General features: G+C 35.9%; 2 protein-coding genes across 4 annotated transcripts in view; one reads left to right on the top strand and one right to left on the bottom strand.

Annotated features, from left to right (window-relative positions):
- Nucleotides 1-27: 27 nt before the first annotated feature.
- On the bottom strand, nucleotides 28-24,611 carry TYW5 (tRNA-yW synthesizing protein 5). The gene is made up of 8 exons (XM_022567347.3): nucleotides 24,264-24,611; nucleotides 19,587-19,741; nucleotides 15,307-15,376; nucleotides 12,854-12,898; nucleotides 12,085-12,222; nucleotides 10,247-10,334; nucleotides 9,736-9,852; nucleotides 28-6,750 (listed from the first exon to the last, which is right to left on the bottom strand). The coding sequence occupies exons 1-8, from the start codon at nucleotides 24,339-24,341 to the stop codon at nucleotides 6,494-6,496; spliced, it is 948 nt and encodes a 315-aa protein (XP_022423055.1). The 5' UTR covers nucleotides 24,342-24,611; the 3' UTR covers nucleotides 28-6,493.
- The window catches only part of MAIP1 (matrix AAA peptidase interacting protein 1), a 28,920-nt gene continuing 26,689 nt past the window's right edge, over nucleotides 24,199-26,429 (top strand). For 2 of the 3 annotated variants that reach the window (XR_016394057.1, XM_022567353.3), the window contains exon 1: nucleotides 24,199-25,104. Coding sequence is in view for 2 of the 3 variants with exons in the window: in XM_022567353.3 (XP_022423061.1) it covers nucleotides 24,655-25,104 (450 nt within the window). In the remaining variant the exon portion in view is untranslated. The remainder of the gene's footprint in view (nucleotides 25,105-26,429) is intronic. The other variant, XM_022567352.3, reaches the window with a different exon arrangement.

The raw sequence follows: 26,429 nt of genomic DNA, 5'->3' as shown, positions 1-26,429 counted from the left end.
GAGATGTAATTCATAGATGCATTGTCAGGTTTTTTTTGGTGGGGGGTGGGGGGAAGGAAGCACACATTCCTAAACTATGAGTGTAATGTGCAGTAGTGTTCCTTGCTTGTGAATGTGGATAGTTTTTAATTGGGACTGGGTTAGAATTAGTTTATTTGAAATCCAGAAGGTGGTTTGTGATAATCCTACAGGGAGATACAAGACCCTTAAGAATGAAAGTTATAATATAGTCCTTATAAAAGGCAATTAAGATTGTTACTATTGGAAATAGTTTATTTTCTGAGTAATGTTTAAAACCAATTTTGGTGATACTTTAAGGGTAATTAGGTATTTTGGCACTGAAAACTTTTGAGTGGAAACACTTTCTCTTCAAACAAAGTGAAAGCACACTGATGTTTTCCATCAATTTGCAATAACTATACCCTGCCTCTTATGTTTATAAACTTATGGTGTCATTCTTCAGTGTGCCATCAAGTGTTTTTTCTTAAGAGTCAAAATGTATTTGTTTCCACATATCTAAGAATGTGCAGTAGTGTAAAGTTAGTTTTTAAAAATACTACACTTAAGCACTGTGGCTTAATTTTTAATTGGCAACTTTTGGATAAGACATTTTGGCGTTTCTTGCATTTTGGCAAAAAACCAGTTCTTTTGGAAAATTGTTTGAAATTGAACATAATTATGTATACTGGGTAAAAATACAGTACAGATTTTAAATTGTTTCATCCTATCATCTTTTGAAAGAGAGCAACTTAGGTAAAATATAATACTGTATTTGGTAGTGCCCTATTGAAAAGGAGACAGATTCTATAGAACTAAGTCACTATTTCTCCTGAAGCATGATTTTGTCTGCCCAAAGAAAGCATCTCTCCTTGGCCAAAATGTAAAACTATATTGCTATATGAAAAGTTGAAAGAGAAAGTTTGAAGACACAAATGATTTAATTTTGGCTCAAAGACTGAATTTGCTTAACACTGCTACATAATTCGGGTGAGGTTTCCTTCTGCCCATTTTTCTTGACCTAGATAAATACATTTTGAGAAACCAAGATCTAATGAACGTCAACTAACATTGAAAGATTACAATAAAAGGCTAGTGGTCTTTTTAAGAATTGTTTATTAATAATTAGCTTTTACAGGTCATGAAATAATTAAGAGGGAAGTAACATGCTGCTTTCAGACTGAAAAAGAAAAAAAGACTGAAGCTTAATATCAATAACCTAGAGGGTCTAAATATATAAAACAATAGTTTAAAATGTTAATTTCTTGGTTTCGTCTCAGAATTATATTTTAATGACTCTATAAATATATTCCAAATATTCAGAAACTTCTAAGAAAGGATTTTTACTTACCAGATGCTTAAATTGTATGAACTTCAGAATAGTATCTTTCAATGTTTTTTTCCTTAAGGATGAAGTACAGTAGTTTTATATTGCTTTGGTTTCTTTTAAATACCTGCTGTTTCTTTTGAGACCCAAAATTCCCAACAAGGAAACAAGTCAGCCTAATTCTAACATTTGACTTATTACCTTGTCTTAAAGCACCATTATTGATTGGATGGCTTCTTTCAATACGTTTAATAATCCTTGGTTAAATTTATGTGTATCCAATGTAACATAGCTAAGTTACTGAGTACTTTAATGAGGGGGGGAAGGAAAGGCATTTATTTCTACAGGATTAACTAAAATGGAAAACGTATGACTTTTAGCAGAAAGATTCATTTAAAAATCTGAGGTATTTAAAATATGGTCCTTGTAGCTATCCAGTCATGTAAATGCTTAATTGTAATTGTTATATGTTGAATGGATATTAAGAATAACTGTCTGGGACACCTGGAATTGCCATTGCATCAAAATGAGACAGTGTTGAGAACTGAAAATATTTTCTTTAATGAAAATGTATTCAAGTTGATCCATATTCAAATATCTGTTTAATACTTAAAATCTGTTCTTTCTCCACATTTGTTTAAAACTATTATAAATGTTAGTGTATCCTTTGGATTGTGCCTTTGTGTTTGTGTCATGAAAGAGTCAACTGAGAAAAGTAGTCAAACAAATAATGTGAAAGTTGTTACCGCCACAGCATGAATGTACAGTTGTATTAAATTTAATCCACAGAAGTCTGTTTGGATGTGCTGTTTGTTACTAGATTTGTTAAAACTTTAGATCGTTATTTGGAAGGAAGCGATTTCTCTCCACTTTGCCACTTTGGGTTTGTGTGTGTTTTCATTAACCTCCATGTTTTTTCATACAGGCAACTTTGAACCTTTCCTATAAAAATACATCTCTTCTTTTCCTTTAAATTGCTCCACAGAAAATAGCATCATTTCCTTCTGTTGGATTTCCTAGACAACAAAATCTCTCAAAAATAAGTAAGTTCTTCCTTTTCTACACTAGTCATCTGTATTCCTTTAGCTGTCATCAAGAGACTTGGTTAGAATATGGTGTGATCTGTTTTTCATTTCATTCATGCAATATCTAAGCCCCACCAAGGGCAAAGAAGGTCTAGGCACTGAGGATACAGTACAGACAAAACAGTTCCAGCATGTGAGGATGGAAATGTGTAATAGACTACGGCTTAAGAGGAAAAATATGAAACAAAAAGGTATTATTCTTAAAAGAGCTATTCTGTTACACTTCATTTAAGGGCTTTTAAGAGAAACATGCTTTAGAGGATAAGATATTCATGTAGATAGACATCTGTGAATTCAGGTTGCTCTTTACAAAGGCAGAGAGGCCGAGCAGCTCTTAGTGGTAGAGACAGGCAGTCGCTTAGGATGGTCATTTTAGTATCCTATTTAATGGAACTTGAAAAAATACAATATAACTTAGGTGTATTTAAGACATCCAAACACCCATGGCCTGTATGCTTGAAAAAAGACTGTAAGGTAACACCAGAGATATGTGGGTGACTACCAATCTATGTTAGTTCCTCCTGACTATATCTGTTTTTTAGCACTGGGGGAAGGAGTCACAGCAGCACAGTTCCAACTCCATCCAGACGTGCATTCCTGCTTCCTGCATTTTTTGGTGGGGGTCAACTTCTTAGATTAAGCTTTGATGTCTGTTGGCAACATTAGATGGGTAAGAAAAGCCTCATTGGGCTTCCCTGGTGGCGTAGTGGTTGAGAGTCCACCTGCCGATGCAGGGGACACGGGTTCACGCCCCGGTCCGGGAAGATCCCACATCGTCTGGAGCCTGTGCTCTGCAACGGGAGAGGCCGCAACAGTGAGAGGCCCGCGTACCGCAAAAAAAAAAAAAAAACGAAAAGCCTCATTACTAAGGTTCTTTCCAAATGTTCACATAGCTGCTGTTCAAAAGGATAGAAAATAAGCCATGTTGACCTTGTTTCCCTTGTTTTGATATTTCATCGAAGTGACAAGTTTGAAATTACTGAATAAATAGAATTCAGATGTAATTATGTACCAAGACAAATACTGTTAATGTTTGTGAGAAGAAAATAATTACAATCTTCGCATGTATTTTTAAAATTTATTTTGAAAGAATAATATATACCAGGGCAAAAAAAAAAAAATCAGATAATAACTGCAAATTCCAGTCTTCCCATCTACTTGTCTAACCTCAGAGGCAGTCACTATCACTGGTTTCTCATGTATCCTTGCAGAGATAATTCTATGCATATACAAATAAATGTTTATTTACAGCATACCTTTTACACAAATGGCATCGTACTGTACTCATAGTTTCAAACCTTTTTCTCATTTAATTACCTTGGGAAAATACCTTGCCAGTACATACATATACCTGTCTCATTCTTTGACTGCATACTATTCCATTTTTATATTACACTCTGCTGTCTGCCTGTTCATTAGTCTTACTTTGTATCTCTTGTCTGTGTAGCAAGCAGCACATTGAGTTGTTTTGCTGGCAGAGGAAAAAAATTCCTTTGTGCCCCTGAACTGTAACCAGAGAATAACTATATGATGTATCCCTAAGTATCTGAGATGAGCTGCACCTAAGGGTAAGAATGGAGAGTTACTAATCTGGGCACCACAACTATAATTTCAAGTTTCTATCACCCAGCTGTGTCAGCCTAGACAGTCATTTAAGCAATCTGGATTGACTAGATGATTTCTAAGATCCCTTTCAGCAACAAAAGTCTGAGATTTGGAATTCCTGACAAGTTGCAGCTAACATGCTGTGTACTATTTTATATATGAAAAACATCTCATTTGGTCTCAGCCAGGTAGGCAAAAAGATTAAAATATTTTGCATTTAAAATAAAAGACCCTAGGGGACTTCCCTGGCAGTCCAGTGGTTAAGACTGCGATTCCAATGCGGGGGGTGGGGGGGCATGGGTTCAGGCCCTCGTCAAGGAACTAGGATCCCACATGCCACGCAGCGTGGCCAAAAAAATAAAAGACCCTAACATTAAAAATTATGACCAGGAATTTTAACTCCCCCCCAAAAATAAATAAAACCTCCCAAAGGATTCATCAGTATTGCAGCTATTATAATGTTGCAACAGGAACTACCTCAAATCTCTCAGCAAAGGAATATTAAATGGAAGCTAGCACCAGCCATCAACCATGTTCCTGCCCTTCAGCTATCTCCTTTATTTCTGTAGCAATCCTATAAAGTTCAAGTTTTATTTTAAAGATGAGGAAAGTACGCTTCTTAGGAGATTAACTTGCCTAAAGTCGTCCAGTTTACTTTCCAAATAAACTGAATTAAAATGAATATTCGTTAGGCAAATTGTAATCTCAGCTTTACTTCCTAGTTTTCCACATGACCCTGGACATACATATTTTGCACTGATTCTCTTACTGGTTAAAAAAAAAAAGGGTTTATTAAAGAGCTGACTCTAAATACTATTCCAACTAAAAGGGGTTTTGCTTTTTCTTCCCAAAGAAAATCATTAAAGAAGTTCTTTGCTTAACCTAAGAAATAATAAAAATCAAAATCTAATAATTAGATATAAAACAATTTTTTTGACAGACTTCTTTTGTTGACCTGAGTAACTTCATTCTCTCTTCCCAAAGATGCCTGTGAAGTTGAGAACAATTTTTTATATACTTTTCCTTTCTTATTTGTTGTAATTTGCCTTTCATACCTGAAATTAATCCAACTCCAAACACGGTATGAGTGGATAAATTATTTTTAAAAGAAAGTTTTCTCCATAATTAATATGCACTAAATCGATGTACTCAGATTGCTTTAGATGGGCACATTTGTATTCAGTAAATATATATGGGCTTTCTTCAATGACACTGCAATAAAATTACTAGGTGCAAAACAAAGAATGGCATAGATCCACATACAATCGCTGATTGTCTTCAATAATGTTATTGGGATCCCTCATGTATTCATTCTTAAAAGAAATGTTTTTAAAAAAAGGGGGATAGGCAGAAAACATCTACTGGGGAAAACTTGAATTAGGTTAAAGTTTAGCCATAGGTATAAATTAAAAAACTGATTTGAATATTTTCTGACATTCAAAAACTGAAAAGGGCAGGCCTAACTTTTACTGGGTACCAAGAAAACCAGGATCAGATTAAACATTTGCTTTGGACAAATCACAAAACTAATAGTCCAAATCACTATCATCTAATCCAGTTGTTCTCAATCCTAATTATGCATCAAAACAATCTATGAGTTCTATTAAATAGATACCTATGCCAAACCCTAAAAATACTGAATCAGAGTCTACAAAGATGGGGCCTAGGCATCTGTAGGTTATAAAAAGCTCAAAAGATTAATGTAGTACATATTGTTCGTTGCCAATGTTTTTTCCTTATCTGGACTCTGATTCTAAAAATTATCCGTTCTACCTCATGTGTCTCAGGGGCAGCGGATTCTACTTCCAGCTCCAGTAGCTCCAAATGACCTAAGAGTTATTCCATATCCTTTACCAGTGACTGGCTCAGGGATGGACAGGTCTAAGCCACTTTAGATCAATGAGACCCAAGCATCCGGCGGCAAATTCTGGGACAGCTTCGCATGTTAAGAGGGCCCCTGGAATCCTCCCTGATTCCTCCACTTCATGTAAATGAACATGCACCCAGGCCCAACTGCTATTGGCAACCATCCCATGACCACGAGGGAAGCCAGCACTAGTATGATGCCAATGCTGCAGTTGAAAACGGGAGAAAAAAAACCCCACAGGTTCCTGGTGACCCTTCTGAATCACTGGAATAGAAATACTGAAGCCCTTTCTATCAGTAGACTTCATGTATAATGATTCAATACATTTTCTTATTGTTTAGGTCATTTTAAGTTGGATTTTTAGTTATTTGCACCTGAAAGCTAAAGAGCTGTCCCACCGCAGCACTTTTTCAACCATAACAATCTGTATTAAGTAGAAACCACACAAACATGCCTTCATACTTATTTAATCTGTAAATCTGAGATTGATTTATCTTTCCTATTTTAACAAAGGATAAATCTTTAAAAAATAATTTACATCTTGTTATACGTCTCCAATATTTGAGTTGAACTGTATTTAAAAGTTTATGCTCACTGCATTCACTTCAATATTTATTCAAAGTTTTTGCTATAGGCTTTGTCTTGAATGTGCAAGACCATTCGCCGTGCATAGAAGTCCCTGTATTCCTCTGGTAATTCAGCCAGGGTTTTTAAGGCTCTGTCCAAAATTTGTGCAGCTCTTGATGCTGCTGTAGGATCTTTGTTTCCATAGGTATCCGTTTTATCATAGCATTCAGATGGAAGATGCTTCCAAAAGACATTCACTCCCACTCCAAACTCTTCAGATATTACATTATGGAACCATAAAGCTGGAGAAGTTTAAAAAAAAAAAAAAGTTAAAAATAAAAGCTACAGTTAAAAAAAAAAAACCCAAAATGTCAGTGAAATATCACGAATTGCATTATAGCCAATGCAAGAAATAATTCTTGTAACTAGATCCCTTCGTTAGCACACTCCCAGCTTTTAACAGAATCATTTTAACTTTTATGAATTGCCAACCAATTTAAAGTGTCAATAGCACAACCCAACGTTTAAAACCTTTGGAAGTAGCAATTTTTCCTTTTAACTTGAAAGACATAATAAAGTTATATTTGTTTTGTAGTTCTGTAATTTGGGGCTGTGTTTTGTGTTACTTGTTTACACTTCCTGAGTCACACAACCACATCAAAAGTGTTCATTTTTTATACCCAGAACATTTCAATTATTTGAGGAGTATCTTTGACCTTTTCTGACTCAGTACAGTACTTTTGTTCTCAAAGACTTCCTGTACAAGCTGCATTTGGTTTTCTAACTTGCTTGAACCTGCATTCACTGTAGCCTCCTCAGTTTTACATTTCTAATGCAATTATAATCGTCTTATATTTCTTTCAACTCCTTTATAATAAGTATATAAAACTAAAGCAAATATTTTGGTTGTGGAGAGGATGAGTAAACTTTTATCATATAGCTAATTAATATTTTACTTCTACTAGAAAGCTTACTTCTTTGTTTTCAATTGAGTCTAAATATTTTCAAAACACAGGTGCTACAGAAATACTAAAGCAACACTACAATATAATAAAGATGAAATACTAGTCACATCCAAAGAAAGTTTAATCCTGTGGAAAGGAGAAAGGAAGATTTATAAGAAGCTAAATTTTAGAAACAAACTCATTCTGAGTGCTCTAGGAGAAACAAAAGCTTAAAATATTTTGATTTACAAAACTAGGTTCCAAACATGGTTTTAATCTTAATTACTCTTTCTTTCAGAACCTTTTTTTCCATATTCAATGTAACAGGAAAAAAAAGTAACCATTCTGTTAAATTTACATCCGAAGATGGGACTTTTGCTCTTACTTCAAAATATATGCAAATGTTCAGTATTTCTGTTTTGTTTTGTTTTTTTTCTTCCTTTAAAGTTGTATACAGAATAAGGGAGAACTGCATCACCCTTAACCATGCTCTCAAGACACAAAACCCCCAAATTTAAGTAATGGCAATGGATTTAAAAAATATGTGCTGGTTGTAGCAATCCCACTACTGGGCATATACCCTGAGAAAACCATAATTCAAAGAGTCATGTACCACAATGTTCACTGCAGCACTATTTACAATAGCCAGGACATGGAAGCAACCTAAGTGTCCATTGACAGATGAATGGATAAAGAAGATGTGGCACATATATACAATGGAATATTACTCAGCCATAAAAAGAAAAGAAATTTGAGTTATTTGTAGTGAGGTGGATGGACCTAGAGTCTGTCATACAGAGTGAAGTAAGTCAGAAAGAGAAAAACAAATTACGCTAACACATATATATGGAATCTAAAAAAAAAAAGTTCTGATGAACAGGACATGAATAAAGACACAGATGTAGAGAATGGACTTGAGGACACGGGGAGGGGGAAGGGTAAGCTGGGACGAAGTGAGAGTGGCATGGACATATATACACTACCAAGTGTAAAATAGATAGCTAGTGGGAAGCAGCCACATAGCACAGGGAGATCAGCTCGGTGCTTTGTGTCCACCTAGAGGGGTGGGATAGGGAGGGTGGGAGGGAGACGCAAGGGGGAGGAGAAATGGGGATATATGTATATGTATAGTTGATTCACTTTGTTATACAGTAGAAACTAACGCACCACTGTAAAGCAATTATACTCCAATAAAGATGTTAAAAAAAAAAATGTGCTGGTTGTTTTCGAAGTCAAGTATCAAAATTTTTTTTTTTTTTTTTTTTTTTTGCGGTACGCGGGCCTCTCACTGTTGTGGCCTCTCCTGTCGCGGAGCACAGGCTCCGGACGAGCAGGCTCAGCGGCCATGGCTCACGGGCCCAGCCGCTCCGTGGCATGTGGGATCTTCCCGGACCAGGGCACGAACCCGCGTCCCCTGCATCGGCAGGTGGACTCTCAACCACTGCGCCACCAGGGAAGCCCCAAGGTATCAAATTTTTATACACAATTATGTGAAGGACATTTTATCAGGACAATACAAAGATTAACAAAACATGGTTTCTTGTCCTCAAAGAATTTATAATCTAGTCCCAAATGAGAATATCATATTATTATTAATACTTTTTAACTTAATTTTATTATCACTGAAAAGTTATTAAACATATTAAACTTATTAACTTAGATATGGAAAATAAAACTATATAAATAGAATTTGTTAATGCATCCCTTTAATCTTAATTATGATTTTATCTTTATAATCTTCAGGTATTCAGTTTTGCATAATAATTACAGATGTTAATTATATCACTGGTTACTAACAGTAACTAATGCCTATTTACTGTTCAAAAACATTAAGTGACACTAATTCAGACTGTAGAAAAATAATGCACACAAAAGATATCATAGGTATTAAGACTAACATTTTTATATTTAATAAAATCTCTAATCTCTCTTGGCTTTGAAATATATTTACTATTTCTTGGTAAATACTTAAGTGACAGTTCTAAAACATGTTAATATTTTAGAAACAAAATGATTTTAAAAGTACAATGAGGTATAATCTTCTCCTAGATATAAAGTATCTTGTTTGAGATCCTTTAATAAAAGAATAAAGAAATTAGAGTATAATAATATTATATATATATAATATTATATTTATAGGTTGCCTTTGAAAACAAGATTGTTAATATTGTAAGAATTTGTCTAAGCATACTTTAAACACACACACATCTGTGTATAAAAATCATCTTGTATATGACAGGATACATCTAACAAATTTTTTTACTAAAATAATCATATAATGATGGATGGAAGACAGAGTACAAATATTATAAACAGCAAATTACTGAAGTCTGGAAATCTTACCAGGAATGAATAATACATCTCCAGCTTTAAGGGAACATTCATACCGTCTAGCCTTGGAAAACAGTGGATATTTAGCTAAGTCTGGGTTATCTACATTCAGTACTTCTGATTTAGTACCTGAAAAGTTCCAAAAAAGGATAAATATAGATTGAGCAGTTAGCATTTTTTTAAAAAGTAACCACAAATGTAAATTTGAAAAAAATTTTTTTTCCTGTACAACTACTTCTGTGTACTCACAATGTGAGAATGATTACTATTCTCCTGAAACCTAAGACAATTTTCAATAACACATCCTTTATTTATAACCATTGACTTCCATGTAATATAATTAAGATAATCTGAAAATCTCATTCTTCATATTGCCTATCATCACATACACAATGGAGAATACAATACATCATAATTAGGAAGAAGCCCTATAAAGTTTTTCTATGAGAATGAAGAGATTAAAAAAAAAAACTAACTGAATAAATAAAACTTCAGAAATTTAAACTTAAAAAAAAAACAGTACCTGATAAATATAAATATTGGGCATCTCGAGGACTGAATAGTACAACACGCTTTTTTCCTGTCACTTGTATTAATAAGTTATCCATTACCTGAAGACAAATAAGAACTTATGAATAAGCAGTATCTAAAATTCAAATACACAGAACCAATGGTATTCCAAACAGTTAACCGTAAATCCTATCCTTTAATAAAGCTTGACTCACATTACCTAAAACTTATAGTAATATTCTAATCTAACAAGGAAAACAGTTGTGTTACACAACTGTGTCATTATTTCTCCAACACTGTCTTAAAATGGGAAGGATTGGCAAGCTATTAGGAAATCTGAAGTCAGAAAACTATTTGCCTTTGCCCCACCATTCTGACAGCAAGTATAGTTACACCTATTTGAGGCTCCCCTTGCTAAGTATCTATTTTACTTATCTGTCAAGGAATGCTGTAAGGCCAAAATTAGACAACAGGTTGAAAGCACTTAGGAAAACCAGGTGTTGGGAAAATACACAGTACTGCTGCAACTACTGCTAAAGTCTTTTACTATATGGCCAACCATAATTTGGTTATAGGTATGTATCTTGATTTCCAAATTATTTCTATAGGACTATAACTTGGCAAATTTTCTTGATGAACCTATTAATAATGGAGCAATCCTGACTTTTCCTGTGTTTGTAAGGGTACACTACATTAGTACAAATTTTGAAAAATGTTAAAAGGCAGAGCTACATAATTCTCAGCTAAGGAATTAAAATATATACTAAGCAAGATATATTCATGATTATTTATTGAGTACATATCACTTCTACCTAAGCATTTCTCCTTTTACCACTAATATTTGACTTATGTAAACTTTAACTATATAACTAGCATCCCTTTGACTTATTTTTATGTTTAAGAAAAACTTTATAATATTTAAGATAAAATGGATACTACATAAAATAGTCATTGAATACAGTTAAAAACTTTGAGTTACATCATTTTCTCACCTTATCATTCATGTAAATAAAACCTTAAAAAATATGCTAAGACTTTATATCTATCTCATTTAATTATAGAGTTACTACGTTAAAATCCTCCCGAGGGCCTCAGCTAAATTGTAAAACACACTTCTAAAACTTTATTAAATTTAACTCAGAACTTTTCAAAATATTCTTTTATCTTTAGAAACCTATTAGGTATTGCTTTAAGCTTTCTAAATTTCTCCACCCAACACCAAACCAAACACAATACTAGATTTTTAATATTTTTAGATACTTATATGCATATGTTTAAGCAAATAAAATTGTAACACCATAGAATAAATGATCAAGATCAATACTCTACACATCTTGCTGCTCAATAAATACAGCAGACACTTGACATTCTCAAGGGATATACAGCCTAAGACCTTCAGGTGTCCCCAAATTCTTATAATTGGAAATGGCTCTCCACAAACTTCTGCCTTTCTCCTCAACAATGGTTCCATCTAGTCATGTATCACTTCAACATCCTCATACTACAACCTTAACATTTTTCCCTCTTTCGCAGCTTTCCCCCTCATCTGGTGTCCACTTTTCACATGTTAAAAAAAACACTTCAAAAAACTTAGTATATATATAATGAGGAACCAAGAATAAGACCACAGAGAAATGCAAATATAAGAAACTAACTAGGCTTTAGCATTAACTAAAATAATTCACTCCCATACCACTGCCTTGCAGAGCACCTGTTTTCAAACTTCATGTTTCAGCAAATTACATGTCAAAGATCTTTGGGGTAACCTCCAGAAAGTTGAAACTGTGCATGTTAAGTCCATAAATTCTAAAGAGCTACTATAGTTTTAGATTTCTCATTTATGTAGCATACATCATAGTGGGTCCAAAGTTGTAACCCTGGTGAGCTAATTCGAAAAACACTGGAAAAGAACTGCTCTTCTTTGAAGAATTTTGGAAACTTAATATCTCCTTCCAATAAAGGAAACTGCTTTCTGATATCTGCAACATCCTGCATTGAGAGAAACATAATGAGAATTTTAATAATAAACACAATATTGGCATAATGCTTATTTTATCTAAGGCTTCCATCAGAGCCCATGATAATAAGGAGGAATGGGGCAAAACTCTGCTCACTGCTTTAAAATACTAGGATGTGACCATAGCCAACGCATGATCTTTCAACTGAAGGAATGACAGACTATGTACCAAGACATTCAACAATATCACTATTGTTAAGCTTAATATGCTTCACTAATAGAAAAGTTCTTCCTACTTTAAGCAAGAATCATACAATTGCCATCTACTCTAATATTTAAGTTTAGGAGTCATCAACTTGAATATAAGTTATCAATTACATAAAACCTGTGGGTACTACTAAGGGAGAAGAATAAAAGAAGGTAAAGAAATAATAGTGCCATAAAGAGAAAAGATAGAATCTGACTTGATCATTTTAGGGACCAATCCTTAACACTGTGCCCATATCAATTTGATTCTGAATACATATATATGAATTATCCAGAATTTTTATAATTATTTTAGATTATACTTTATTAGCTGAATGGCCATCTGTAAAATATACAGTAGAACAGATTTCTTAATTGTGGAGAGATTAGACAACTTGTTACATTCAGAATGCTTACCTTTCTAGGGTCTTCTCCAAGTGATCGTAGGTAGTACTTCTCATCCTTAAACATTCCAAAGAAAAACAACATCAGTATTCACTTGAAAATATTAGAAAGTAAAGATGGAAGGAAATGAATCTGAAAAGCTAACCCTCTTAAGTCATTTTTGAAAAAGTTCCATTTTCTTACCCTTTGTACTAATGCTCTCTGGTGGCTGTATGAAGAAATGTCTCTATATGCCGCTAGTAATAACGACAGGATCCCAAAACATTAAGTAAAATAAATCCTAAAGGCGACACATACATACCACATCTAAAGCCACAATGCTTAATTTAGACTTTATACTCCAAATTATTTACAATCTTAACAGTGTCTTAAGATTTAAAAGAACTCCCATTTGTATAGCACATATGATCTCAGAGCATTGCTAAGGGCCAACGACAAACTAATATAAATGCAGAATAGAAGATAAATAAAATACTTTTAAAAATAATTTTTTTAAAATCTGAAACATTGCATTTTATAAAGCTAAGTTTATCCCTAATCACATAATTCTCAAGCCAAATCCTTAAGAGTCAGCTCATGTACGAATTAGAAATATGTCATTTCATAGTAATAAGTTTAAGTTGATGCTTTAAAAAATTGTCAATTATAACTTCACTGAGTAGCTCTAATAGGGAACTATTTGAATTATGATGCACTGTATTGCCTGCATTTCCTGTAATAATTAGAGAACTGAGATATATCAGGTCAAACACAGGGGCAACCCAACTCAAGAATTCTGCCTCTTTCATACTTACATTGACTATTATAACACAAACTTCAAAATATATTTTATTTACCCTAACAATATATTATACATCTCTGTTCATAAATTTTACTGAACTCCTAGATTTACTGTTTTTAAAATTTTAACTAGTACCATATCAGATAAGTTCCATAAATTTATTACTGGCTAAATAGATTTCAAAGTATGTTCTTTAAAATTCTAAGAGTCTCTTCCAGTTCTAATGTTTCAGGATTTAAAAGGTAAATTCATGTGGCCGGTACAGAGATGCACCGCAGACTGCCCTTCAAGAAAGGATTCATAACTTATTGCAAGGAGTGTGATTAAGTTACAGCTGCCAGCTGTTAACTCCTGCAGGTCCACCTCGCCCTTTGAACTAAAGGTCATGCTCTTCGTGGGGTAGCCCCAGCCAATGACTAAGCAAGATGGTAAAAGGCCTAGACATTGCTACCCAAGACAGGACTCCTCTAAGAGGTCGTCTTCGCTCAGGAGTTCCACACTGATCTGGCAGAGACTGTCAGCTCTGTATCACCATCTGATGGCACCCTCTACCCAATCCGCTCCTTTCCTTTCACAGGTATTACTTCCCAATAAACCTTCTGTAGTCCTAATTCCATCTCAGCGTATGCTTCCTAGAGAACTGAACTAATAGTCCATATTCATCTTACTTACACACTCACCCTAATTTTTAGACTTTAATTTATCTTGTCTTGCCCTTTATCTTGTCTCTGTTTCTTTTACTTCACTTGACATTTCATGGCTATTTACATCTGTGCCACTCATTACCCTTGGACAGGAAAGGACTGATACCAAAGGGCAACTGAACATGTATGTTAAAGCATGGCTGTAAAGTTAAAAAACATTTTTCAGGTACAGCTAATGGATTCAGTTTTAGTAGATATTCTAGTCATACTATAGAATACAGATTTCTGGAGTTTGTAGGGATACTGGTGGATCTAGTGTAAACATCACCCGATGAGAGAACTGTGAAAACAAAACATTTTTACCACCAAACTGACCAGCAGCCCAGCTGGCTCAGATGCAGACAATAGCTTTCTTCAAAACTTAAAAAGTAGTTTATTTTTCAAATGTGCTTTTGAGATAACAGAGTAAATTTTTTTTAAAAATTGTATTTATAAAAGCCTCAATGCCTTATCTCAAGACATTTAAATTATTTAAAGCTGGATTTAATGTAAATAAGTAGAATTCTTCTGCATTTAATCCTGAACAAATATTATAGTAAATACACACAATAGAAGTCACATTGATAATAACAATAATAAAATATAGAAATAGTCTAATAGTAAGATATGAAAATAAAGTTCTCTGTTAGCATTTGAACCTGGCATATCAGACCAAAGCATTTTCAGAGGAAGTAATATTAATAGCTAACATTTAGTGAGTGGTTCCTACGTGTCAGGCACTGTGCTAAGTACTCTATAGATTTTATTTAGTTAACTGTCACAAAAACCTTATGAAATAGATACCGTTATTATTCCTATTTCATAGATAAGAACACTGAGGCATAGAAAGATAATTTGGACAAGGTTTGAGACCTAATAAATAACACAGCTAGGATATATGGAAGGCTATAGTTCTTACATATCTATTATTCTTTTATAAGAAAATAATTTAGTATTTACATATTAATGCTTTCTTAAGAAAATGTGTTAAAAGCAGTTACCTCTGAAATAAAGAATTCCTTATGCTTTTCTTCAGCTGCCCTCTGAACCAACTTGCCAAAAGGTAAAGTTCTGAAATAAACACAAAAGAATCCTTGGACTTAGTAACAATAAATCATCTAGTAATACTCTAGTCACTATATATATATGTATATATATATATACACATATATATATATACACACTGCTTGTTGGAGTTTGATATATCTTCTGTTTTACAATATCCATAATTTTTATTATAACCTATTATGTGGAAGTCTAAATTTTCAAAATTCATTTAGCATTGAGCTTATTTGACCTAGGTTGGCTGAAATTTTGATTTCAAATAGATCTACAGTACAGATGGATCCTTCTCATATCAATATACTCCTAAGTTGCTGTTAAGAAAAATGTTTCTGGTTCTAAGGTATCTATGGTATCTTTGGAAATAAACCAACTTTCAAGCTTTTATTGCTACTAATTTTCAAGTGTCCTCACAAAACAAGTCTTGTGATGAATGGGGCAAGCTATCAACACCAATGCTACTTTGGAAGAGACAACAAGCAAACAGTCCAATGAAGACAAAGCCCCTCTGCTTCTCACCAACCTGCCTGCCTTCTGGCAGTAGCACACAAAACTGCTCTCATCCTCCTGTACCACCCTCTATCATTTCAGGCTTCTGAGGAATAGCTCAGGAATTCCAGTGAAGTGACCAAATTTTATTCTTCTTAAATATTTCTGCCCAAATGCCTGTCTCCTTCCATCCTGGTGAACAGGGCTGAACACTGCAGAAGCAAAGTTTGTTTCCTTTACCTCACGCTCTTGAGCCTGAAGGGCTGTCTTTTCTCTGCATCACATCCTATCCATTCAACCTTCTAGAATCAAATGTACGACCCCCTATCTGCAGATGATACCTGTACTCTTTCACTCTTATTACCAAATATCTTTCCACTTGATATCTGTACTGGGGAGGTAAGATTTCCTTGTAAGAAGATGACCTTGCAATGTTTTCCTAGAAACATACTGGGTTAAGATAAATGTGGAATGTCAGCTGTGAGAACAGGTAACATTGTTTATTGTAAAAAATGACCCTTTGGGAATCCCCCGGCACCCCAGTGGTTAGGACTCCACACTTCCCCTGCAGGGGACACAGGTTCAATCCCTGATCGGGGAACTAAGATCTGGCATGCTGTGCAGTGCAGCCAAAAATAAATAAATAAATAAAAAGACCCCTTATTTATTGTGTCTAGACTAGAAGGATAGTGAGTGGACTATAGCCACCTGTTAGGAAGCAGAGGACTTGGCTTCTCCGTGTGCAGCATAACTCAGTAACTGAGCAAGTTCCTTGGAGGAACTGAGAAGTCAGGGTCATGAGCCATTTCATGCTGCTGGTTTCTGCGCACTAAGTGGCTTAGCTAAGCTAGGGTGTTTCTGCATCCACCTCTATAGTCAGTCTTGTTCCCTTACAAGTAAGCTGTCACTTGGTGAGCCAAAAAATGGCTTCTGGATTGGTATAAGGACTCCCACTGATTCCAACCTGCTGGAATACTGTTTCCTGCCTTGTATCCCTTTGCAAAGGTAAGTGAGTCTGATGCCAGATTATGGACTAGCAGGTGTCAATCAGAATTTGAGGACACACTGCTGATAATTATGTAGAGTGAGCACTCCAAGAGAGAAGAAAGGAGTCTGTCATCTACTACTACAGTTTTGGCTAATAATATCAACAAATTTATTTGTTCAATGTTTTCCATCTCCGACCTCACTATATACTCTTCATTCCTACCAAAGCTTCTTTGAAGAGTTTGGGAACAATGTGGAAGCCTCTCTGGGCCAAAACTACCTCTGAAATTGGTGCAGTTGCTAAGGCTTAGCTTTTTTACTGGAGAGAACCCAAGACCTTTACAAGAAGAGGCCAGATAGAGTAGCTGAGTCCAGAGAAGCAGAACTCGGGTGCCCCCAGCAACCTTCTCCTTTAGGTCATAGTACCTGTCAGAGCTTCTACAGAAACTAAGTTGAGAGAAGAGGAAATGAGGTATATGAATTGTTAAGTTCCTTGGCCTTAAGGTCTTATCTATCCTATGCATGTTTCAATAAGAAGGGCATCTGCTATAGAAGTTCCACTTGTCTGGACTGACATACAGACCAGTAAGGGAGGTAGTATCAAGGAGGGCTTAGGATTATTAGGACTTGGTGGAGTCAGGCAAATTTGGGTATAAGTCTTAGTTCCAACATTTAGAGCTATACAATCTTGAGTAAGTTATTTAACGTTTTTAAACTTCCATTTCCTCATCTGTATAATTATTATTTAAAAAATCTACCTCACAGAAGTCTAAATGAGTAATATAATCTAGGATGCACAGTACCTCATATATAGTAAGTGCTCAATAAAGGACAGATGGTGGCGTTAACAACAATGATAATGCAGCAGCATGCAATAGTTACCAACATTTAGAAAAAGAAGAAAAAAAATCTTCACTGTTCTGCTCCCCATTTTGGAAAGGCTGCTTCGGAAAATCAAGATCAGGAATGATGAAAGTATAACAAACAATGAGAGCAGGATGATGACAGGAGTCAGATGATGTGATAGGCAGAAGCAGTGAAGCAAAGCTTATATAAGATTCAGACTTAAAAAAAAATCTACGGCCAGAAGAATAACAACTGTATCCTTTCACTACACAAGGCTCTTCTTTTTTATAGTATACTGACTCTGGAAGAACAGTTAGAGCTACCAAGAGGAGAGAAGTAAAAGCTAAGACTTGGAAACATATTTATCTTCAAATGTTTAAAAAGCAGAAATGCAACCTTAATCTGAACTGATAATAATTATATATGTGCGTAGGTTTTCTTACTTTCTAGTCTCTGTCTTTGGTCTAGATGCCTCCCTTCTTTCCTACTCCCTGATAACTGCCAAAAATGACTAAATCTATTTTCCTTCTTACTCTAAGAAACTAATCTTGCAACTCCTTAGTAGCTGTAGTGAAAGGCTTAGAGGAAGCTGGAATAGGAACTATTACATAATATATGTGCTTCAAAAACATGTTTTGAAAAGTTTATAGGACATGACATAACATCAAGGCAACTCAAGATGAAGTTTCAATACCCATTTGTTACAGCACTGGGCTCCCTGGAAAATAAACATCATTAACTGCAGGCTGAAAAATGCTCATCATTCCAGCACTTTCTTCCACTTTCTTGATTTAATAAAAAATGAAAAGTTCTTACACTTGGAAAAATTTATGGTAATTAAATTCAATCCATGGCCTATTAAAAGCCAAAACTGTAATGGCAAATATTCAAAGGATCAAAAACCGAGAAATGCTTTGGCAAGCTGCTATATGGACTTGGGAAACTCTACTGAGAAAAGAACGGCCCTGGACATTAGAAGCTCTGTTTAACTCATCTTTAAACTCTGGAAGGAACAGTGAAAGCCACCTTTCTTTAAAAATCAGTCTTTTGTGAACAACATGGTTTTTCAATAGACTGAATTTGCTGGGAACTGCATGTGCTCAGAATTTGAAAGTTGTTTGTTTTTAAATTTAACATTTTTAGTGAAACTCAAGGGAATAAACTCATGGGAATAAATAGCATATTAAATCTATAAGGTTGTAGCATTTAAAGCTTTCAAGTTGAGATATTCCGCAGCATTTAACTATCTTTTACTTTTAAGACATTCCAAAGCATAAAACGACAACCATGAGGGACATTTAAAGTATTTAAGATTATTTGGACAAAAAAGAAAATTAAGCCTGATTTATCCAAGTTGATAAAAGATTTACCAAACATAGTAACCACTTGTCTTATATTTCTGGAGAGGGCAGAAAAAGAAAACATGAGCTTATACTTATCTAAAAACAATCTGGAATTAAAAAAATCTTCCCAAAATAGGGCACTTAAAAATCAAAATAGGTTATAAAGGAAAACTTTAGAATTTATTACTCTAGATAACAATTACTAATGTGGGAGGATCAAGTAATTAATGAAACATTGAATGAATACAGTACACCGAGCTTTAGATGAATCTAACTTTAGTTACAGAAATTCTGCTCTTTCCATGACTCCAGAAGGTATTGGGTACACACTATATTTTTAAAATGGTCTTTGGAAATGTCTTTGTATAATTATGTAAGCTCAGAATTCTTGTCTTTTAAAAGCCATTCTTTAAAAATTAGTAAGCTATTCCATAATTATATCAAACTAGCCAAAAGAGAAAATGCCATATAATCTTTGTATAATAATGCAAAAATATTTTAAAGGTTTAAAAAAAGTTATGTGTATCCCCAGAGTAAACCTCAGAAGAAAATACCTATACACAAAATTCTTACTAACGAAGTCCATCTGGGCAACTGCAGCAACATGAATCTTCACCTCTTTCCTCCCTCCAATTTGGCTTAGGTAATCCACTGTCCATTTGCTTGTACACGTCCCCAAATCAATTCCTTCCAACACTAGAGGTTTTCTCTGTGTGGAAAAAATCAACCAAAAATTAGGGAAAACCAACAATGTATCAGGAGCTGTATTTGGTAATAAAGGGATAAAAACAAATAAGAAATGATTCTTTATCCCAAGATGCTAAAAATCAAACCTTCTGACAATTCATGCTGTAACTAAAACAGGAAGAGGACCCATGTAATATAGTTAGAACAAAATTTTAACATTAGGAAATCAAAACCAAACAAAACAGAAGTGCCACCATAAGCTTAGAAACAAGAGAAGTCTGAGTATTATTTAAAGCATTCTCTAGAGTGTTATTTATGACAAAACATACAACTGATTAAAATTTGTGCTTTATACTCAAATACTGTTTGCAACTTTTTATTTTGACACCATTCTAAACGAAAAGTTGTAAGAACATTACAAAGAACTCCCATATATCATTTACTCTGAGTCACTAGTTGTTAATTTAACATTTTGCTCCACTTACTTTACCATCTGCTCTCACTCGTTATATGTGTACAGAGAGAAACATATTAAAGATAATTTAATTTTTTCTAAACTAGTTCAGTGTAAGTTGCTACATCATGCTCCTTTATCTCTAAAACTTGAGTATATTTTCTGAGAACAAAGACATTCTTTTATATAACAACAGAATAATTATCAAAATTATATTTAACACTGATATAATACTTTAATCCAAACTGTATCCAAATTTTGCTAACTGTCCTTATAATATCCTCTATATTTTTTCCCTATATCTGAGATGCCACATTGTATTTAATTACTATATCTCTTTTACTCTGGAACAGTTCCGCAGACTCCCTTCTATGACATTGACATTTTTGAAGAGTACAGGCTAGTTATTTTGTAGAATGCCCTTCAACTTGGGTTTATCCGATGTTTCTTCATGATTAGATTCAGGTTACTCATTTTTGGAAAGAATGTACCACAAAAGCAATGTTGTGTCTTTCTCAGTGCAACACATCAGGTAGCACATGATATTTTCCCTATTATTTATGATGTTAATTTTGATCAGCTGGTAATTCCTGCCTCAATCAAGTATTGCTACGATGAGTGTAAAAATCATGATTAAAAAAAATAAAACTCCATCACCTTCTACATGTACTAGTTGGTATTCTAATGTAAAAATCAGCTCTAACTTCTCCATTCACTTATTTTATTCACTGAGTTATATTCTACTGATATAATTTTGATGCTCAAGTTATCCCAGATTTGGCCAGCAGGAGTCCCTTCGAGCTGCCTCTTGTGACATTTTACCCAAGCACTTCTTACTTTATGGAAAAATAACACAATCCAGTATCCTTTTACATCTCTGTCCCAGCCGTCTAGTCATTTCTTCAAGCAGCTCTGGTTTCTTCTAGTGGGGAATGCTGTTTAGAAACCATGATCTGGGTGCTGAATGTGTTTATGACTATTGGTGTGTCATTACTTCTAGGCCTTCTCAGTGGACAGAGCTAGGAAACACATGAAGGTGTGTATATACTCACTCCTCCCCAAATATATATACATATATACACACACATATTCTGCATATGCATATAGTTATATCTATTTATCTATTTCTCTTTCTCTCTCAATATGTACTATACACACACACACAATTAATGGATGTATGATGAACCATGATACTCCCAATATGGATACCTAATTGTGATCTTATACCACAAGATTTATTCTAATATTCATTGTTTATATATTTGTAAACTCCCTTCTCTTAGTGGGAAACCGGGTTCCTATCATCCTCAATGTTTAATCAATTGTACAATCCCAGAATTCACAATAAGTGCTTTTGCAATTGCTAAGTTATACCACTGTAAAAAAAGTCTACAAACTAGAATTCAGTATTGTTTACGGTTCTTTTTGTTTTTAGACTGATATATAATCAAAGAACTGTGTTCAAAAGTGACTTAGGTTACTTCTCCTCCTCTCCCTTACTTAGGTTCACTTGTTACTTTTATATTCTATATTAGAGTTTGGTTGGTTTTTTTGAACCATTCCTTATCCTTGTTAATTTTACTATTATTATTACTGCAGAATATAAAACAGTAACGTGATCTCCAAAGTCAAAATTGTACAAAAAAGGTCACCGCATCTATAATCACCCACCTCATAATCACTCATCCCCTATATATAACCAGTCTCATTAATGTCTGGTTTATCGTCCCTGTATTTCTTTTTTGCATAGTGACCAAAAATATATATACTTTCTTATTTCCCCTTCTTTTTTATACAAAAAGTATCTTATTATTTCCCTCATTCTTTTTTACAGCTTAGTACGCCTTAGTGTAAATGGACAATTTAATCAGTCTCCTATGCATAGGTTTTTAGGTTATTTGTAATAATTCGCAAGCATAATAAACACTAGAAATTTTCATACTGTTGGAAATATATCCCCAGAGTAAATTCCGAAAGAGGAATTGCTATATCATAAAGTAAACACATCAATAGTTTTGTTAGATATGCCAAATTCCCCTCCATGAGGGTTGTACTACTTGGCATAAAATGTGAGAGTACCAGTTTCTTCACAGACCCACAAAGAATATTATTATTAAAGCCTTTTGATTTTTGCCAATATTATAGATAAATGGTATCTCAGTTTAATTTCTCTTATGAGTAAAACTGAACATCTTTTCATGTGTTTAGATGCCGTTTTTATCTTTTTGTCAACTGTTCATTTTTTAATCAGATTTTTGCCCTCCCCCCCATTAATTTTTAAAAGTTCTTTACATACATGGGCTGTTACTGCCCTTTAATGAAATATGTTGCAAATATTTTTCTCCCAGTTTGTATTTTATGTACAATTTTAATCATTTATCACACCTGAGTCAGTTAGAAAGCCCTTCCATAGACCTAGATTGCAGAGAAATTTACCCATGTTTTCCTCTAGTACTTAACGTAGTTTCTTTTTTTTATTTAGATCTCTGATCCATTTGGAGATCACTCTTCTGTACGGTGTCAGATATAAATCTAATTTTATTATTTTCTAAATGACTGTGACCATCCACTTGTCCAAGCACCGTTTATTGAAAAGTTCATCTTTGCCCCAGTGATTTTTAAAATGTCGCGTTCATCACATGCTAAATTTCCATATATATATAAATATCTCCAGAGCCTGGATAAATACTTGTGTGTGTGTACACACATCTATCTTCATCCAGACTTTCTATTTTATTCCTCTAGTCTGTCTATTCATGCACCCATACCACACTATTAAATATTAAAACATGTTAAAAAATCCGATAGGACTATAATCCCTCACAGCTTTTCTTCAGTGTTTTCAGGTAAAAATGTCTTGTTTTGCAATTTAGTTATTAATTTCTAGTTTTATTACATTGTGACCAGAGTGTTGTTTGTAATTTTCCACTTTACGAAGCTTAGTGATGCTTTGTGACATATTGTATGTCGTGTCTGGGAAGCCTAAATTACAAAACACTTTTTGCTATTCATCTTCCAAAGCATTTCCACATACATACATCATTTGGTCTTCATAATACTGTCCTGAAGGCATCTTATACTAACGTGCCCTGCAGTGAGGTAGGGAGGACAGCAACCTATCTAGCACTAGTCTCCCAAATAAATTAAGGCTTGAATCCTCCCTATAGGTTGCTAACTCCTAAAAGAAAAAAAGTTCATCGCTGACTTTTGTAAGGGCTGTAGCTCAATGACCACCCTTATAGGTGTAAATATCAACTGAAATTGCTGGGGAGGCGGGTTTCTTTATCATGAGCAGTCTAACTGTAAACCTGTGAATTTTTTTTTTTTTTCTGAAAATATCTGCTGGCCTCTTTATTCTTAGTTTTTCTGAAGCCTGGATTCCCTTGCAAAGCACGGCAAGTAAAAACACTTTTTTTCCCCCATTAGTATTTTTCTCTGAGAACTAAGGTTCGAATTATACGTACAAGAGAATCGAACGTCTGAACTAGAACCCACGTTAGTTAGAATCCAAGACCACTGGAAGTTTGTCGGGGGATTCCCATTGCTTCCCCTTTTGGCTCAGTGCAGTGAAAAACTTCTTCAGATCCAGTAACTCGCGTAGACTGACAGGCGCCGTTCAAGCCACTGGCTGGGGTTGGGGGCGAAACCGCCTCTAGATTTTAGGAAACCCGATGGAAGATTGGTGGTGGTGGTGGTGGTGGTGGTGGTGGTGGTGGTGGTGGTGGTGGTGGTGGTGGTGGTAGTGGTGGGGAACTCCCTGGGTTGCCATGGTAACGGTTGAAGACTTTGTAATCAGACTCCCGCAACGCCGCTAAGCAACTAGTAGGGCTTCTTGGGCAAAATATTTCTCGTAGCCAGCGCTCTGCCGTCAACCTGCTCCCCAGAAACGTGGAACGGAAAACTTAACAGATGAGCCAGTCAACATCCCCCATGTGCCCTCTCCCTTGGCCGCCGGGCCAACCTGCCACCTTAGGCCGACAGCCACCTCCTCCCACACCCTGGATCGCAAGAAACCAATTCGGAGCCGCTGGAGCGCTAGGGACGGGTATCCACCGGCTTCCCGCGGTTCTGCCCCGCAAGAGGGCCTCACCTGCGGATACAGGTGCTCCATGAACTGCTCCTGCGAAACGCCCTCGAGCCGGGGTACCGGGAAGCACTGCCCGGCCATGGTTGCTCACGCCCGTCCTCTTCCAAGTCCTGGGAACCTCGGCCCTAACACGTTCCAACCGCGCGGACCGCCCGGAAACAGGTCCGGGAGAGAAAAGGTCCACGAGGCCGGCTGAGTCGCGAGAGCGGCGAGTTCCGAGCGCGGGGCTGGGGGCCGACGGGCATGTGATGGAGAGCAGGGAAGTGGCGAACTCACCAGAGGTGCAGTAACTGGCCAGCCTGACTCTCCAGCCTCTTTCTCCGAGTCCCGCCGAGGTGGTTTCCCGCCGACTTTGTTTCCGTACTGCACAGGCAAGGGGTGAAAGGTCACAAAAATGGCGCTGGCCGTCAGTCTCTTACCCCGCTTGCTGCTTTCTCGGCCTCTGCCGGGCTCGGCTGCCCGACTCTGGACTCCCGGTTCGGCCGACGTGTGGCCGCCGTTGGCTGGACTTTGCTGCTTCTGCCGCCGCCGCCTCGGCTCGGGAGCGGCCCCATTTCCTCGAGTCTCTTGGGCCTCCGTGGCCTTGGCGCTGCCAGCTCGAGCTCCTCAGCGTCCCCTGCTCAGCCCTCTGGGACTCCCCACAACCCTTCCCGCTTTCCCTTCCTGCCCTCGGCGAACCTACAGCACCGAGGAGCAGCCCCAGCAGCGCCAGAAAACCAAGATGATCATCCTGGGGTTCTCCAACCCCATCAACTGGATTCGGACTCGAATTTACTCCTTCCTTATTTGGGCCTATTTCGACCAAGAGTTCAGCATTGCAGAATTCTCAGAGGGAGCGAAGCAGGTTTGTTTATTTCTCTACAAATAATCTCTCCACCTCTCATGCATTCAACTATTAGACACGCAGAAGTGTTTAGCGGTGAGGTTTCCACTGGGTCTCAAATGATAACATGTGGGTAGTGACCCAGACACAGAGCCCTCTGGCCACTTCTTGATTTAAATTAAGCTTCTGCTTCTGTTGCAAGGTCGCCGAGAAATAGGGTTTCGATGGAGACACCAAGGTGAAGTCCCTTAATTACTTTTTCTACTCTGTACAGGTTTTGAGTCAGAAATGGATTCAAAGCCTGTTTCTGCCACATAAAAGCTACATGGCTTTATTTTTTCTGAAAAAGACAAAATTGATCGTATGCTGGTATTGATATATTTAATCCTAGCTTTTCTAAAGATTATTTCTATAAACACAGCCATTGATATTTATTTATGTGACCTGTCAGTTATAAATTAAATGTTTTCAACTTTATAATCAATGTCAATATTAACTCCTGCTTTTGCTTCCCCGAGTCAACTCCTGACTGATTTATGTTTTTATAAAAAAATTAAAAAGTAAAGAGCAAGCTTGATTAACAGCATTGTAAGGGATAAACCTCTGCTCATGTCAGTTCTCAAAATCTTTTGTCCATGCAGAGGTAAATGGGCATGATGCTACTGTTCTCCACCACTCTGCTGATGACTTGAGCTTGTCTACCTCATGCTTATTTATGTGTCAATAAGGAATGGAAGTCATCTCCCCACTATGGGCAGGATTCAAGCCTAAGTCCCTATTTTCTCTGAACACAGAGGAGCTTGGGACACATTTTAGTCACTCTTTGATCCTAAAGGTTCTCCAGCTGTGAGCTATTTTAGCCCTTATCCTTGCTATTAAGTAGTATCTGCACCCCTTCATCAGCCAGTTTGTATACAGTCTTGCCTCATCTAAGTCAATTTTTGTGCATTTAACCATTCTGATTTCCAAAAAGAATGTTGGGTCATCCATGGCAAATATTTAGTGATTCCATTAAACCAGCGGTTACTTTAACATACTTTACAGATCAAGCAAACCAGTTTTTCAACACGTACGACTTCAAAGGACATAGCTGAAAAACCTTCCTCCTACTAGATCTCATAAGGCAACTATACCTTCCTTTGCATAGATGTAACTCTAGGGCTTGGAAATAATCTGATGCAAAAACACTGGGTAGATTATCTACTCTCATGGACTCAATTTGCCCTTTCTCCTTAGACTAACCTCCTATCAATAAGATGTTATCTTGGGATGTGAATATCAAGTTATCAATTAGATCATGTTCTTTAAGATTTTTTGTTTTTAATCATAGAACATAAAACAGAAAG

Source organism: Delphinapterus leucas, chromosome 8 (assembly GCF_059928025.1).
Source record: "Delphinapterus leucas isolate spDelLeu-1000000601 "Yukka" chromosome 8, BTC_Dleu_Yukka2, whole genome shotgun sequence".
NCBI classification, from domain to species: domain Eukaryota; kingdom Metazoa; phylum Chordata; class Mammalia; order Artiodactyla; family Monodontidae; genus Delphinapterus; species Delphinapterus leucas.
The sequence above is the reverse complement of the archived record's forward strand: the minus strand, read 5'-3'. Positions and strand labels throughout refer to the sequence as shown.

Bases quoted from the DNA above. Each gene is read 5' to 3' on its own strand.
- TYW5 (XM_022567347.3), bottom strand. From the start codon at position 24,341: ATGGCCGGGCAGTGCTTCCCGGTACCCCGGCTCGAGGGCGTTTCGCAG. The intron at 19,742-24,263 runs GTGAGGCCCTCT...TTTTCCACACAG, and splicing joins TGGAGCACCTGTATCCGCAG to AGAAAACCTCTAGTGTTGGA. The intron at 12,223-12,853 runs GTAAGCATTCTG...CTCTCAATGCAG, and splicing joins TTGGAGAAGACCCTAGAAAG to GATGTTGCAGATATCAGAAA.